Source organism: Engystomops pustulosus, chromosome 3 (genome assembly GCF_040894005.1).
Source record: "Engystomops pustulosus chromosome 3, aEngPut4.maternal, whole genome shotgun sequence".
In the NCBI taxonomy this organism is placed as follows: domain Eukaryota; kingdom Metazoa; phylum Chordata; class Amphibia; order Anura; family Leptodactylidae; genus Engystomops; species Engystomops pustulosus.
This window is the reverse complement of record NC_092413.1, coordinates 5,907,223-5,919,684: the sequence shown is the minus strand read 5'-3', so window position 1 is coordinate 5,919,684 and position 12,462 is coordinate 5,907,223. Positions and strand designations below refer to the sequence as shown.

General features: G+C 51.1%; 1 protein-coding gene across 3 annotated transcripts in view; it reads left to right on the top strand.

Moving 5' to 3' along the window:
• Positions 1–10,413, top strand: part of KLC4 (kinesin light chain 4) — a 60,871-nt gene extending 50,458 nt beyond the window's left edge. For 2 of the 3 annotated variants that reach the window (XM_072139842.1, XM_072139843.1), the window contains exons 13-15: positions 8,702–8,826; positions 8,918–8,975; positions 9,069–10,413. In XM_072139842.1, the coding sequence (XP_071995943.1) occupies positions 8,702–8,826; positions 8,918–8,975; positions 9,069–9,140 (255 nt within the window). In that variant the 3' untranslated portion in view covers positions 9,141–10,413. Of the gene's footprint in view, positions 1–1,910; positions 3,239–8,701; positions 8,827–8,917; positions 8,976–9,068 lie in introns of those variants that run through there. The other variant, XM_072139845.1, reaches the window with a different exon arrangement.
• Positions 10,414–12,462: the final 2,049 nt, after the last annotated feature.

Genomic DNA, 12,462 nt, shown 5'->3' with positions numbered 1-12,462 from the left:
GAGGACACGTTTGGGGCGTTGTCGGTAGATCGTCTAATCTTGGGCTTGGTGGCTGATTTGGGGTTGCGTCTGGGATGTTATAATTAGATCGTCTAATTTTGGGCTTTTTGGGGGCAGGTCCAGGATGATGATTATAGCTCGCCTAATCTTTGGCTCGGTGGCTGATTTGGGAGCGCATCTGGGATGTTGTCGATGGATCATCTAATCCTGGGCTCGATGGCTGACTTGGGATCTCGTACATATTGTCTATTATCTTGGGCTGGCTTCTTGCCTTATCTTGGGCTAGCTTCTCATTCATACTGTGACCACCCTTGGAATTGCTGTAGAATAAGTAGAATCCTTCAGCTCCAGGCAGTTTCTGTTGGGTTGACTTGGGGCTGATGTTCAGTCTATTGCTGTCTCCAGCCTCACAGTGTTATGCCCAAGAGAAGCTGATTGGACTTGATGGGTCATTGTCTCTTCTTTCTTTCTCTGTGACATCGTTAAAGGGGTTGTCCGAGGGTATAAAAAACCCACTTGGGTGACATGCACTAACCTCCCGGCCACCAGCACTGCGATCTCTCTGGTCCATGCCCCATGTAATCGAAGAGGGGCACTGAAGCCGTTCTGCACTCATCTTCCGGCCAGCCAAGGCAACCGGCCATGCTTAACCATCCCGCATAATACAACGTTAGGAGTAGGGATGGGTGGGCATGGCTAGCCGGAAGCTGAATGCAGCGCTGGCCATGGGACCTCCCAGAGATGGAACACTCAAAAGTTTGGTTCATCGCATAACAAGTTTGTTAGGTAATGGTAAAATCTGGGTTCTTTAGGGTAAGGCTGTAGTAGGATTTGAAATAGTTGGGTATGGTGATGGACACAGGTTGAGAGAGTCAAGTTATCCAAGGTTTGGTATTTGGTTCAGAAGAACAAGTGTTCTGTAAGGTGTTTGCATTGGTTGGTAACATGGAGAACCTCCAAGGTGTAGAACATGCTTAATCTTGGGGCATCGAATAACAAGGCTGTGCATCCTATAGGGCATGAAGGTTTTAGAAAACACCATTGGTCAGTGATGGGTCCTGTAGGGTGATGAGGCACAGTATGAGGGTGCTCTCGAGAAGGTCTTGTAGATGGTACAAGGGTTATAATATATCGGCGTGGTCTCTCTGTGGTTGAGTGTCCACTGGATGGTTGACTTGGTGGTGATGTGAATATAGTCATAGTCTGTAAACAGTTACTGAAGCTTTGTAGGTTTGGAGACACCTAACCTCTCTTCTGACCCTGTACATCTTCTACCTAATCCTTCTCCTTGTAACCCCTTACTCTTGTGTTATGCCTCCACCCTCTGCATCCTGGACATGATAATCCCATCCCAAGCTAACACACGTTTCCCTCCTCTGAATTGTCGCACCCCCTTCTATGACCTCTTATGATTTGTCCTGCGTTAACCCCTTCCTCCCGTTGCCTCTCCCGGTTGACCTGTCTGCATACCCTTTATGCATAGACCCGTATTTGCAGACTCCATGTTTCTACTGACCATTATCTGCCATTGTTTAAGATCCACGTGTCGCTATTCCAAGAGGACGTGTCTTCCCCATGGATATTCCCTTCACTCCTGGTATCCTGATGGTGGATGGGGCTTCCCTTGCTCCATGTGTTTGGGGTCTTTTACCATTGATCTCCATCCTGTTGACCCTCTGTTCTTTAAAGAACCCAACTCCTAGATTACTTCCCCCAATAATGATAGAAATGTGGAAACACAACACCCATCGTGCACGGAAGGGATTGCTGGCCTTCAGTAAGTCCAGAGTAAGATTTCCCCCGATACCAGTCCCTCCTTGTGTATTTCCCGTCATTCTTGCTGGGGTGGGTGTCATCCAGCACAGTGACTGTAAGATCTTTTTGTTTTCTTATTTCTGTACTTTTTTTAGGCTTAATTTTTGGAACCCATCCACCCTTGTCCCTTTCCCATCAGACGGGCTGCAGTCATACGCTGAGAGGACAGAATGAGGCTCTGTCCACACGTCTCCTACGTCATTGCCAGATACAATCTCACCCGCGAAATATAACTAACGTTGCGACTGCACGGCTGCAAGGTTTTACCCATCCGTACTGGTCGTCTACCTCCGGGTTATAATCCACAAGGACAAAAACCATCCCAAAGTCTGTAATACCTGGGGGTCTCTCCACTCGGAACCTGCCAACATCCTCTCCATCACCGCACCCCAAGTGTCATACTTTCCCGTTACTGACCATGACTACGGGACAATCGGCAAATACCCGTAGCCACATGGACCACACTAAACACTACTTGGCTTGACCCGTCTTATATTCCAGAACATAAGTAGGTGTATTACTAGGCACCACTCAGTATGGCACAACAACCTCCTGACGGGCGTGGGGGGGCCATGTGTCTGGTCAGGGGTGTCCCTCATGTACTGTCCCCATCTCCCTTTCTGTTTCTTGAGTTTAGGCACCGCACATCTGTTACCACTTCACAGGGTCCGGAAGAAAGGTGAAAGACAATATATGAATTATCTCTGGTGATAATGAGCGCTAATGTAAGTGACCTGCAGTATGCTAATAGTAGGCAATTGCTTGTGTGTACATGGACGTGTAAGTCATCACCGGGGTCTTGGGGCGAATTCACACGACCGCTGGGGACGTATATTCGACCGCCTAAGGCCGGCAATGGGTGCAAGGAGCCGTATGGAGAGGTGCGGCACCGTACCCGGGAAAAGATGGGACTTGTCCTATCTTTTCCCGTATTAGGGCGGCGGGTGCCTTGTAGTAGCGCTTATCCTCTCCTCCTCTCCCGTTCGCCGACGTGCACACGTAAGTGTGCATGCAGCCTTAGAGAAAAGTCACTGCCGTGGAGTGTGGTAGTGATGGACACATCTCTGTATGAACACGCTGGCCTTGTCCATACAGTACTGGTGGAATCAGATTTAAAAATACCCAAATTAGGTCAAGTAACCAAAAAATACCTACACGAGGGAAACGTTAAAGTAAAAAGCTCTTTGAAGACGTTCCGGGCTGATTTAAGGAGGACCCAGTCATTTTGTCAGTTGCTGAAGTTGGTACTATGACTTATAACAGCTGAGGTCAGATGACCCTCTGTACATATTACCCAACATTCCATGCAAGAATTTGCCGATTGTCCCGAGAATAAATTCAGTACAAATTTGAGTTTGTATGTTCATTAATAGAAAAGTGTCACCTAATTTCTGTAGCCTCCATTATTCTGTGCCTAGCTCAAGTGCCTTCTAGTCCTCTGGTTCCTCACCTCCTCCCATAGATATTCCCGTGCTTCCTCCTCTATCTCTATAGCTAACACACATGGCGGTGACCCACTCTTACCCATCCACCCAACCGCAATACCCCCCCCCATCCACCCGCTCTCTGTGCGTCCAGTGCTCGCCCCCTCCTGCTCTCTTTGCGTCCCGTGCTCGCCCCCCTCCCGCTCCCTGTGTTTCCCGTGCTCGCCCCCTCCTGCTCTCTGTGCTTCCTGTGCTCGCCCCCTCCTGCTCTCTGTGCTTCCCGTGCTCACCCCCTCCTGCTCTCTGTGCTTCCCGTGCTCGCCCCCTCCTGCTCTCTGTACGTCCCGTGCTCGCCCCCTCCTGCTCTCTGTGCGTCCAGTGCTCGCCCCCTCCTGCTCTCTGTGCTTCCCGTGCTCGCCCCCTCCTGCTCTCTGTACGTCCCGTGCTCGCCCCCTCCTGCTCTCTGTGCGTCCAGTGCTCGCCCCCTCCTGCTCTCTGTGCGTCCCGTGCTCGCCCCCTCCTGCTCTCTGTGCGTCCCGTGCTCGCCCCCTCCTGCTCTCTGTGCGTCCCGTGCTCGCCCCCTCCTGCTCTCTGTGCGTCCCGTGCTCGCCCCCTCCTGCTCTCTGTGCGTCCAGTGCTCGCCCCCTCCTGCTCTCTGTGCGTCCAGTGCTCGCCCCCTCCTGCTCTCTGTGCTTTCCGTGCTCGCCCCCTCCTGCTCTCTGTGCTTCCCGTGCTCGCCCCCTCCCGCTCTCTGTGCGTCCAGTGCTCGCCCCCTCCCGCTCTCTGTGCGTCCAGTGCTCGCCCCCTCCCGCTCTCTGTGCGTCCCGTGCTCGCCCCCTCCTGCTCCCTGTGCTTCCCGTGCTCGCCCCCTCCTGCTCTCTGTGCTTCCTGTGCTCGCCCCCTCCTGCTCTCTGTGCTTCCCGTGCTCGCCCCCTCCTGCTCTCTGTGCTTCCCGTGCTCGCCCCCTCCTGCTCTCTGTACGTCCCGTGCTCGCCCCCTCCTGCTCTCTGTGCGTCCCGTGCTCGCCCCCTCCTGCTCTCTGTGCGTCCCGTGCTCGCCCCCTCCTGCTCTCTGTGCGTCCAGTGCTCGCCCCCTCCTGCTCTCTGTGCGTCCAGTGCTCGCCCCCTCCTGCTCTCTGTGCGTCCAGTGCTCGCCCCCTCCTGCTCTCTGTGCGTCCCGTGCTCGCCCCCTCCTGCTCTCTGTGCTTCCCGTGCTCGCCCCCTCCTGCTCTCTGTGCGTCCCGTGCTCGCCCCCTCCTGCTCTCTGTGCGTCCCGTGCTCGCCCCCTCCTGCTCTCTGTGCGTCCCGTGCTCGCCCCCTCCTGCTCTCTGTGCGTCCCGTGCTCGCCCCCTCCTGCTCTCTGTACCTCCTGCTGTCGCCACCTCCTGCTCTCTGTGCTTCCTGTGCTCGCCCCCTCCTGCTCTCTGTGCTTCCCGTGCTCGCCCCCTCCTGCTCTCTGTGCTTCCCGTGCTCGCCCCCTCCTGCTCTCTGTGCTTCCCGTGCTCGCCCCCTCCTGCTCTCTGTGCTTCCCGTGCTCGCCCCCTCCTGCTCTCTGTGCTTTCAGTGCTCGCCCCCTCCTGCTCTCTGTACGTCCCGTGCTCGCCCCTTCCTGCTCTCTGTGCGTCCCGTGCTCGCCCCCTCCTGCTCTCTGTGCGTCCCGTGCTCGCCCCCTCCTGCTCTCTGTGCTTCCAGTGCTCGCCCCCTCCTGCTCTCTGTACGTCCCGTGCTCGCCCCTTCCTGCTCTCTGTGCGTCCCGTGCTCGCCCCCTCCTGCTCTCTGTGCTTCCCGTGCTCGCCCCCTCCTGCTCTCTGTGCTTCCCGTGCTCGCCCCCTCCTGCTCTCTGTACGTCTCGTGCTCGCCCCCTCCTGCTCTCTGTACGTCCCGTGCTCGCCCCCTCCTGCTCTCTGTGCGTCCCGTGCTCGCCCCCTCCTGCTCTCTGTACGTCCCTTGCTCGCCCCCTCCTGCTCTCTGTGCGTCCCGTGCTCGCCCCCTCCTGCTCTCTGTACGTCCCTTGCTCGCCCCCTCCTGCTCTCTGTGCTTCACGTGCTCGCCCCCTCCTGCTCTCTGTGCGTCCCGTGCTCGCCCCCTCCTGCTCTCTGTACGTCCCGTGCTCGCCCCCTCCTGCTCTCTGTGCGTCCCGTGCTCGCCCCCTCCTGCTCTCTGTACGTCCCTTGCTCGCCCCCTCCTGCTCTCTGTGCTTCACGTGCTCGCCCCCTCCTGCTCTCTGTGCGTCCCGTGCTCGCCCCCTCCTGCTCTCTGTGCGTCCCGTGCTCGCCCCCTCCTGCTCTCTGTGCGTCCCGTGCTCGCCCCCTCCTGCTCTCTGTGCGTCCCGTGCTCGCCCCCTCCTGCTCTCTGTGCTTCCTGTGCTCGCCCCCTCCTGCTCTCTGTACGTCCCGTGCTCACCCCCTCCTGCTCTCTGTGCGTCCCGTGCTCGCCCCCTCCTGCTCTCTGTACGTCCCGTGCTTGCCCCCTCCTGCTCTCTGTACCTCCTGCTGTCGCCACCTCCTGCTCTCGCCCTTAATTCTCTTTACGTTCTGTGCTCGCCCCCTCCTGCTCTCTGTACCTCCTGCTATCGCCCTTTCCTCTCGAGCTCGCCCCCTTGGTATGATCCAGAATCTTCTTGCTCGTTCTCCATGTCTCTTCGCCTCTACAATATTTATATGACTATGACGTTTTTTTTTTAAGTTATTTGCAGTTTTGTTTTCTTTGAAACTTCTTTGTTATGAATGTATTTGCATTATTAAAGTAAGACTTATTATGCAGAGTTTAGTCTCTGGGTGTGAACGTCTATAAAATCCGTACAGAATCCAAAAATTGTAGCGTGTAAAGTTTTTTAATAGTTCGTGAAATGTCCACACAGAAGAGATGATTTCGATGAGTGGTTGTCGTAAAGCTTCACATTTTCGGTCTGCACCGATCCCTGGGTTTTCTTTTTCTCCGTTTTCCATAATCCTACCAATTCTCCACTGCACAATCCCAGCAGTGTCAGTGCCGTCACGAGGTCATTGATCTGACTTTCCTGATCAGTTAATCACAAACAAACCATTAATACATTGGTCGTAGTGAAGGTCCATGAAGGTGAGAAGATGCATCACACTCAGGTTCTAGGTTATGTCTACAAACCCGATCAATGCACATGATCACAGCAGATCTGTATACACTTGTGGAGGCCATGACTATGTTCTGTGGGTACGTTCTTCGGGACACCTATCATGGTACAATACCCAGGGACCAGGCTTGTGATGGGCTCCGGTCTGGAATCGCCTCCTACATCTAGTTCTAGAATCAGATTCTTGGGGAATGGAGGACGTGACCCTTCTGCTGCTTTCAGTCTGTGATTTCCAGACCTTTGGAGGACCTTCAATATCCCTGCAATGGCTCTTGTGTAATAAGAGCAGTAACAGATGTACGAGGATTTCGTGGGTGAAGGTCATCGGTGGCCTGAAGGCTTGGGCCTATATTATCATCTGCTACTGAGTAGGTAAAGACTTAACAAATGTGATCACGACATAAAAAGTATCTTGGTGAAGAGAACAAGACGAAGCGTTGCGACCTCGTAATGATGCCTTCTTCAGATCTATAACAACGGATAACCTAAAGATCACGAGCCAGGACAAGGGTGGCCATTGTTCTTCCTTCTTTATGGAGGAAACAGATTACACGCTGCTGTTATTCCATGTCCGGTTGGATTCCCAGGGTAGATTAGGGTAGAGTATCGACCTCGGTTAGACGTTGTATCAGGCTGTTCACATGGTGTGATTTGTGTTACCGTCCCGGGTGTGGTGCGTGTTTTGTTACAGCCGGGCAGTGATCTGTTTTTGTATGAGGTGTATATTGTGTTACAAGATGGCAGCTCGGTGCCGGATGAATGTACAGAACAGCACAGTGATACGTGCAGAGTCGTGTAGGTTGTGATGCCTTAAGGCAATAATATAGAGGAGGAGAGTGATGCACACGGTGTCAGGTTTATGCTGTAGTAGGACGATTATATGCTTGTTGTTATAACAGGATGGCCGTGTCATGTGTAGGGGTGTGTGTAGGTGTGGGTGTAAGGCTGGTCTACAACTTAAAGAAAAATATAGCACCCTCCATACTTTTGATGCAGATTGAAATTATATATTTTTATACACTATGGTAGAGAGAATCAGCAAATTCATTTGGTTGATTCTTCCCGACTGAAGCTGAGACTGAATGTTAACGGGTTGTCGGAGATTAGGTGTTTTTATCGATCGGGGCCCGGAGGAGTCTTAAAATAACAAACTCTACCCACACTCCTGTCCGGTGCTCGGCACTGACTACAGAGACTCAGCCATGCAATTGCAGATCGTAGTCGGTCCACGTTTGTCGTTGTGACATCACCCTTGAGCCTTCCTTACGTATGTCACATTAGAGGGTGTATCAGTGGCAGCGGGTGAGGTGTAGCCCCACATGTGCACTAGTGGATAAATCACTTAAAGTTGACATCACATGTTTGAAGAGTGCGATGCTTTTCTTTGTGATTGAGGAGAGCAGTGATATTCTTGGTTACGATGTGTGCGTTGCGTTACAGGAGGGCCGTGTGATGATCAGTAAGTGTACGTTGTGATACATTTGCGGTGAGGGTTGCGTTGCGTTACAGGAGAGCCGTGTGATGATCAGTAAGTGTACGTTGCGATACATTTGCGGTGAGGTTTGCGTTGTGTTACAGGAGAGCCGTGTGATGATCAGTAAGTGTACGTTGCGATACATTTCCGGTGAGGTTTGCGTTGTGTTACAGGAGAGTCGTGTGATGATCAGTAAGTGTACGTTGCGATACATTTGCGGTGAGGTTTGCGTTGCGTTGTGTTACAGGTGGGGCCATGTGATGATCAGTAAGTGTACGTTGCGATACATTTGCGGTGAGGTTTGCGTTGCGTTACAGGAGGGGCCGTGTGATGATCAGTAAGTGTACGTTGCGATACATTTGCGGTGAGGGTTGCGTTGTGTTACAGGAGGGCCGTGTGATGATCAGTAAGTGTACGTTGCGATACATTTGCGGTGAGGTTTGCATTGTGTTACACGAGGGGCCGTGTGATGATTAGTAAGTGTACGTTGCGATACATTTGCGGTGAGGTTTGCGTTGCGTTGCGTTACAAGAGGGGCCGTGTGATGATCAGTAAGTGTACGTTGTGATACATTTGCGGTGAGGTTTGCGTTGCGTTACAGGAGGGGCCGTGTGATCAGTAAGTGTACGTTGTGATACATTTGCGGTCAGGTTTGCGTTGCGTTGCGTTACAGGAGGGGCCGTGTGATGATCAGTAAGTGTACGTTGTGATACATTTGCGGTGAGGTTTGCGTTGCGTTACAGGAGGGGCCGTGTGATCAGTAAGTGTACGTTGTGATACATTTGCGGTGAGGTTTGCGTTGTGTTACAGGAGGGGCCGTGTGATGATCAGTAAGTGTACGTTGCGATACATTTGCGGTGAGGGTTGCGTTGTGTTACAGGATGGCAGTGGGACTCTCCGACGCTCGGGGTCTCTGGGTAAGATACGAGATGTGCTACGGAGGAGCAGTGAAATGTTGGTGAAGAAGCTACAAGGAACGACGCCTCCGGAACCACGAAACACAAAGTAATTATCACACAACACACAAAGTATAAATGTAACGAGCACGAGACGACCATTATGTCGCGGCTTCAACTCTTCTTTGTTTTTCCGACAGTATGAAACGAGCCGCCTCCCTGAACTATCTCAACAAATCCAGCGATGAGACCTTCCAGGTAAGCGTTGCCTTGCTGCTCCGCACAGTACGGGGGCTACTCGGCATAAGTACAATGTGGGGGATTTAATAAAACCTTTTGTTCTGTTTCCAGAGTTCTCAGAATCTTCTGTCGGAAAGTCGGGGCTTGAGCGCCAGCAACATTGATCTGTCGTCTCACAGCTAATATCCAGTCCTGGACGATGGGAGAACCTTAACAGCCCCAGAATAAACTCTTCGCACTCTCTCACACGGCCCATTGGCCACCCAGCCTGTAATATAGTCTGATTATAAAAGCCCCTCCATCCCATCCCCCCCCCCCCCCATGACTTGGATGAACACAAATCATATTATGGGATTCTGGAGTTTTACAATCCACAAAGATGAAGCGAGATCCGATCACCCGCTCACTTTACATTTACAGCATCGGCCTCATCATATGCTTAGCGGTAATGGAGCAACCCTACGACACTCCCCACCCTGCCCTAATGTAATAAACTAACATGACTGACCCTACAATGATCAACACTACACAATCATGCCCTATACTAATACTACTAGATCACTACAACCCTCATCATTGCACCCTATCACAAAGCCACTTGTCGTTGACTTATTTCCCCTATAATAACACTACAACCTCCATTATTAAGCCTTATAACGATGTAGCAATAGCCCCTTGATGTCGTAGACCGTGTGATACTAACAGCCTCGTTGTTGTGATCCATCGTTCACTACAACTCAACTTCCTCACCAAAAACCAACTCCACCTAGTTCTGTGACATCGTCGGGTCAGTGCCGAGGTACCATTGATGTCACAAGTTGTTCCCTTGTGGTTCCTCATTCACTAAACCTCCGACCCCCTCCCCTTCCCGTTGGTTGTAGGGAAACGTTACGTGCAGGTTTCCTTCGTCGGATCTGCATGTGCATCTGCTGAATTGCTGCTTTGGGTTACTGAATTACTCTGGGGGTGTAATCACCGGCATGGATGAAGCTTCCTCTATACACAGGACTGTGGGTCTTTCATGGTAAATCGGTGGTGGGGTGGGGGGAGGATCTAGTCCGTTGGGGTCAGTAGCACTTTATTAATAAATATTCCACCCGTCCTGGTTGTCAACCTGTCGTCTTTTTGCTTCACTCCCATTTTTCCTGGGTAAGAACCCGACATGATGCATGGTCCTCTGTCATCTACATGCATGAAACCTCGCACCACCGTGCCCGTAGGACGGATCTGCGCGCCTATAGGACCTGCGCTGCAATAATTCTCTGATTACTGACGGCTCCGTTCCTTGTGCTTTCTATCTGCCCCCATCTCATGTTTCTTCTGGTGGGGGGGACTCTTTTTGAAGTTATGAAGTTGCTGCTCTTTCTGGATTTTGGGGTTTTTTTCTGTGGCACCTTCACCTTCATGTGACATAATTTGGATTTTATCTCAGGAAAATAAAATACTTTAAAATCTGTTCTTTGTTTCCTTATTATTTGCTTGGCATGGACATCCCCTGCCTTCGACCTTCTCCAGTTGGGATCCATCTTGGATGCCGTTTCCCTATGTGGTCACTATGAGGTAGATGCTTCCTGCAGCTTCCAGTTCTGTCTACTTTATAGGTTTCTGCTGAATGTTGAGTCCTCACAGAACCGCTACTGATAACTCGCCTGAATGCTGCTTAGTGAGGCATGAAAACACAATTTTGTCCTTCAAATGTAACTCCGAGGTTATAATGATTTTTACCAAATCCCCCCCATGGTTTTCAACACACACCGTATGATGCCCATATTGTGTTCCTTATCTATTTTCTTTCCAAAGTTTTGCCATTTTCTGCTTTGAAGTTGCTTGTCAAAAATCTTTCTCACCATCGGTGAAGAGGGCAGAGGTTTACCTCTTCCTGTATGTGCCCTGATGCTGAGTCAAATTGAGTTTGCCCTCACTTTCCATGATACCTTGTGTTCTCCCTTTCAGTAATTTAGTAGCTAATCTAGTGAGACTCCTACAAGTAATTTTACTGAACACTGCATAGAGGACATACAAGAGGAATGTGTAGCATGTAATAAGTAGTAGAAACCATCAGTAAAACAGTTACATGAAGTGTATGCTGTGTGAACACTAAGGCACTGTGCACTGGAATTCCCGAGAACTGACTCTGAACCGCAGAGATCACCGCACATACTCTCAAATTGCGAAGGTGAACTCCGGCGGACCTCGCTGCAGCAGCGACACCTGCTGAACATTGGGCGCACGGACCTTAGTGAATCCCGGCAGACCCAAATCCTCGTCAGAGAACGCGCCGCTGGATCGCGACTGGACCGGGTAAGTAAATGTGCCCCAATGTCCTTAGTGCACCTATCTCAAAACGCACTGCCCAAGATAATGGGGGTCATTTACCAAGGGCCCGATTCGTGTTTTCCCGATGTGTTACCCGAATATTTCCGATTTGCGCCGATTTCCCCTGAATTGCCCTGGGATTTTGGCGCAAGAGATCGGATTGTGTTGCATCAGCGCTGGTATGCACGCGACAGAAATGGGGGGCGTGGCTGAACGAAAACTCGACGGATTCGGAATAACCGCGGCATTTTAAAAAAAAATGTGTCGCGGAGCTTGCACTTACCTTCACTCAGCCCGGCCCGGTGTATTCCAGTGCGTTCCAGGGAACGTCAGCGCAGCAGCGCCACCTGGTGGACGTCGGAGGAACTGCCTTAATAAATCCTGGCCGGACCCGAATCCACCACAGAGAACACGCCGCTGGATCGCGAAAGGAGCGGGTAAGTAAATCTGCCCCAATATGTTCTGAAGAGCTTCACAAAGTTTTACCTTGAATAGTATAAAGAAGTGGTCCGGTAACCCCCATAGTCTGATTTGACCGTATAGACACCTTTGGATGTAGACAGGATTGTCCTCTTCAAATAGAAATGCAATACTGCTGTACCTTTGCTTCTAGAAAAGAGACACCGTAATGATCCTCCATGGGATCGTCATCAAATCTATAGCAGAGACAACTCTCCTTTACATGGGTCGTTAAATATTGGATGCTTGCCATTCGCCTCTCCTGACTGTCTGAGAAGGTTTGTCGAGTCTGATAGGTCTCTTGTCAGGATATAAAGGTTTGAGGCATGTAAACCTTTTGATCCAGATCAATGGTGTAAAATAATTTTCCTGTAAGTAACTTCATTATATACAAAGGCAGGAAGATAAGAAAATGAACCTTGTATCCTTGATATTGGAAAACTTCTCTTTTGGGATAACCCAGAGCAGTAATGGTGGAGACGAGCTGGGGGTTGTTTGTGGTAACGTTGGCTGGATTTTTCGCCCTCTGATTATGGGCCATCCTATTGTGACATACACTGATTTTATATATTCCAGGCATTGGGTGGTCGAGTAAAAATTAACCAATTTCTCTCAGTTTTAAGTATACTTGATTCTCGGAAGGCTCAGAGTTTGATGTAAACAACACTAGAGGACACCATATAACTTGGCTTCCAGAAGATAATGTTCATTCTCTGGGGAACCGGTCTAC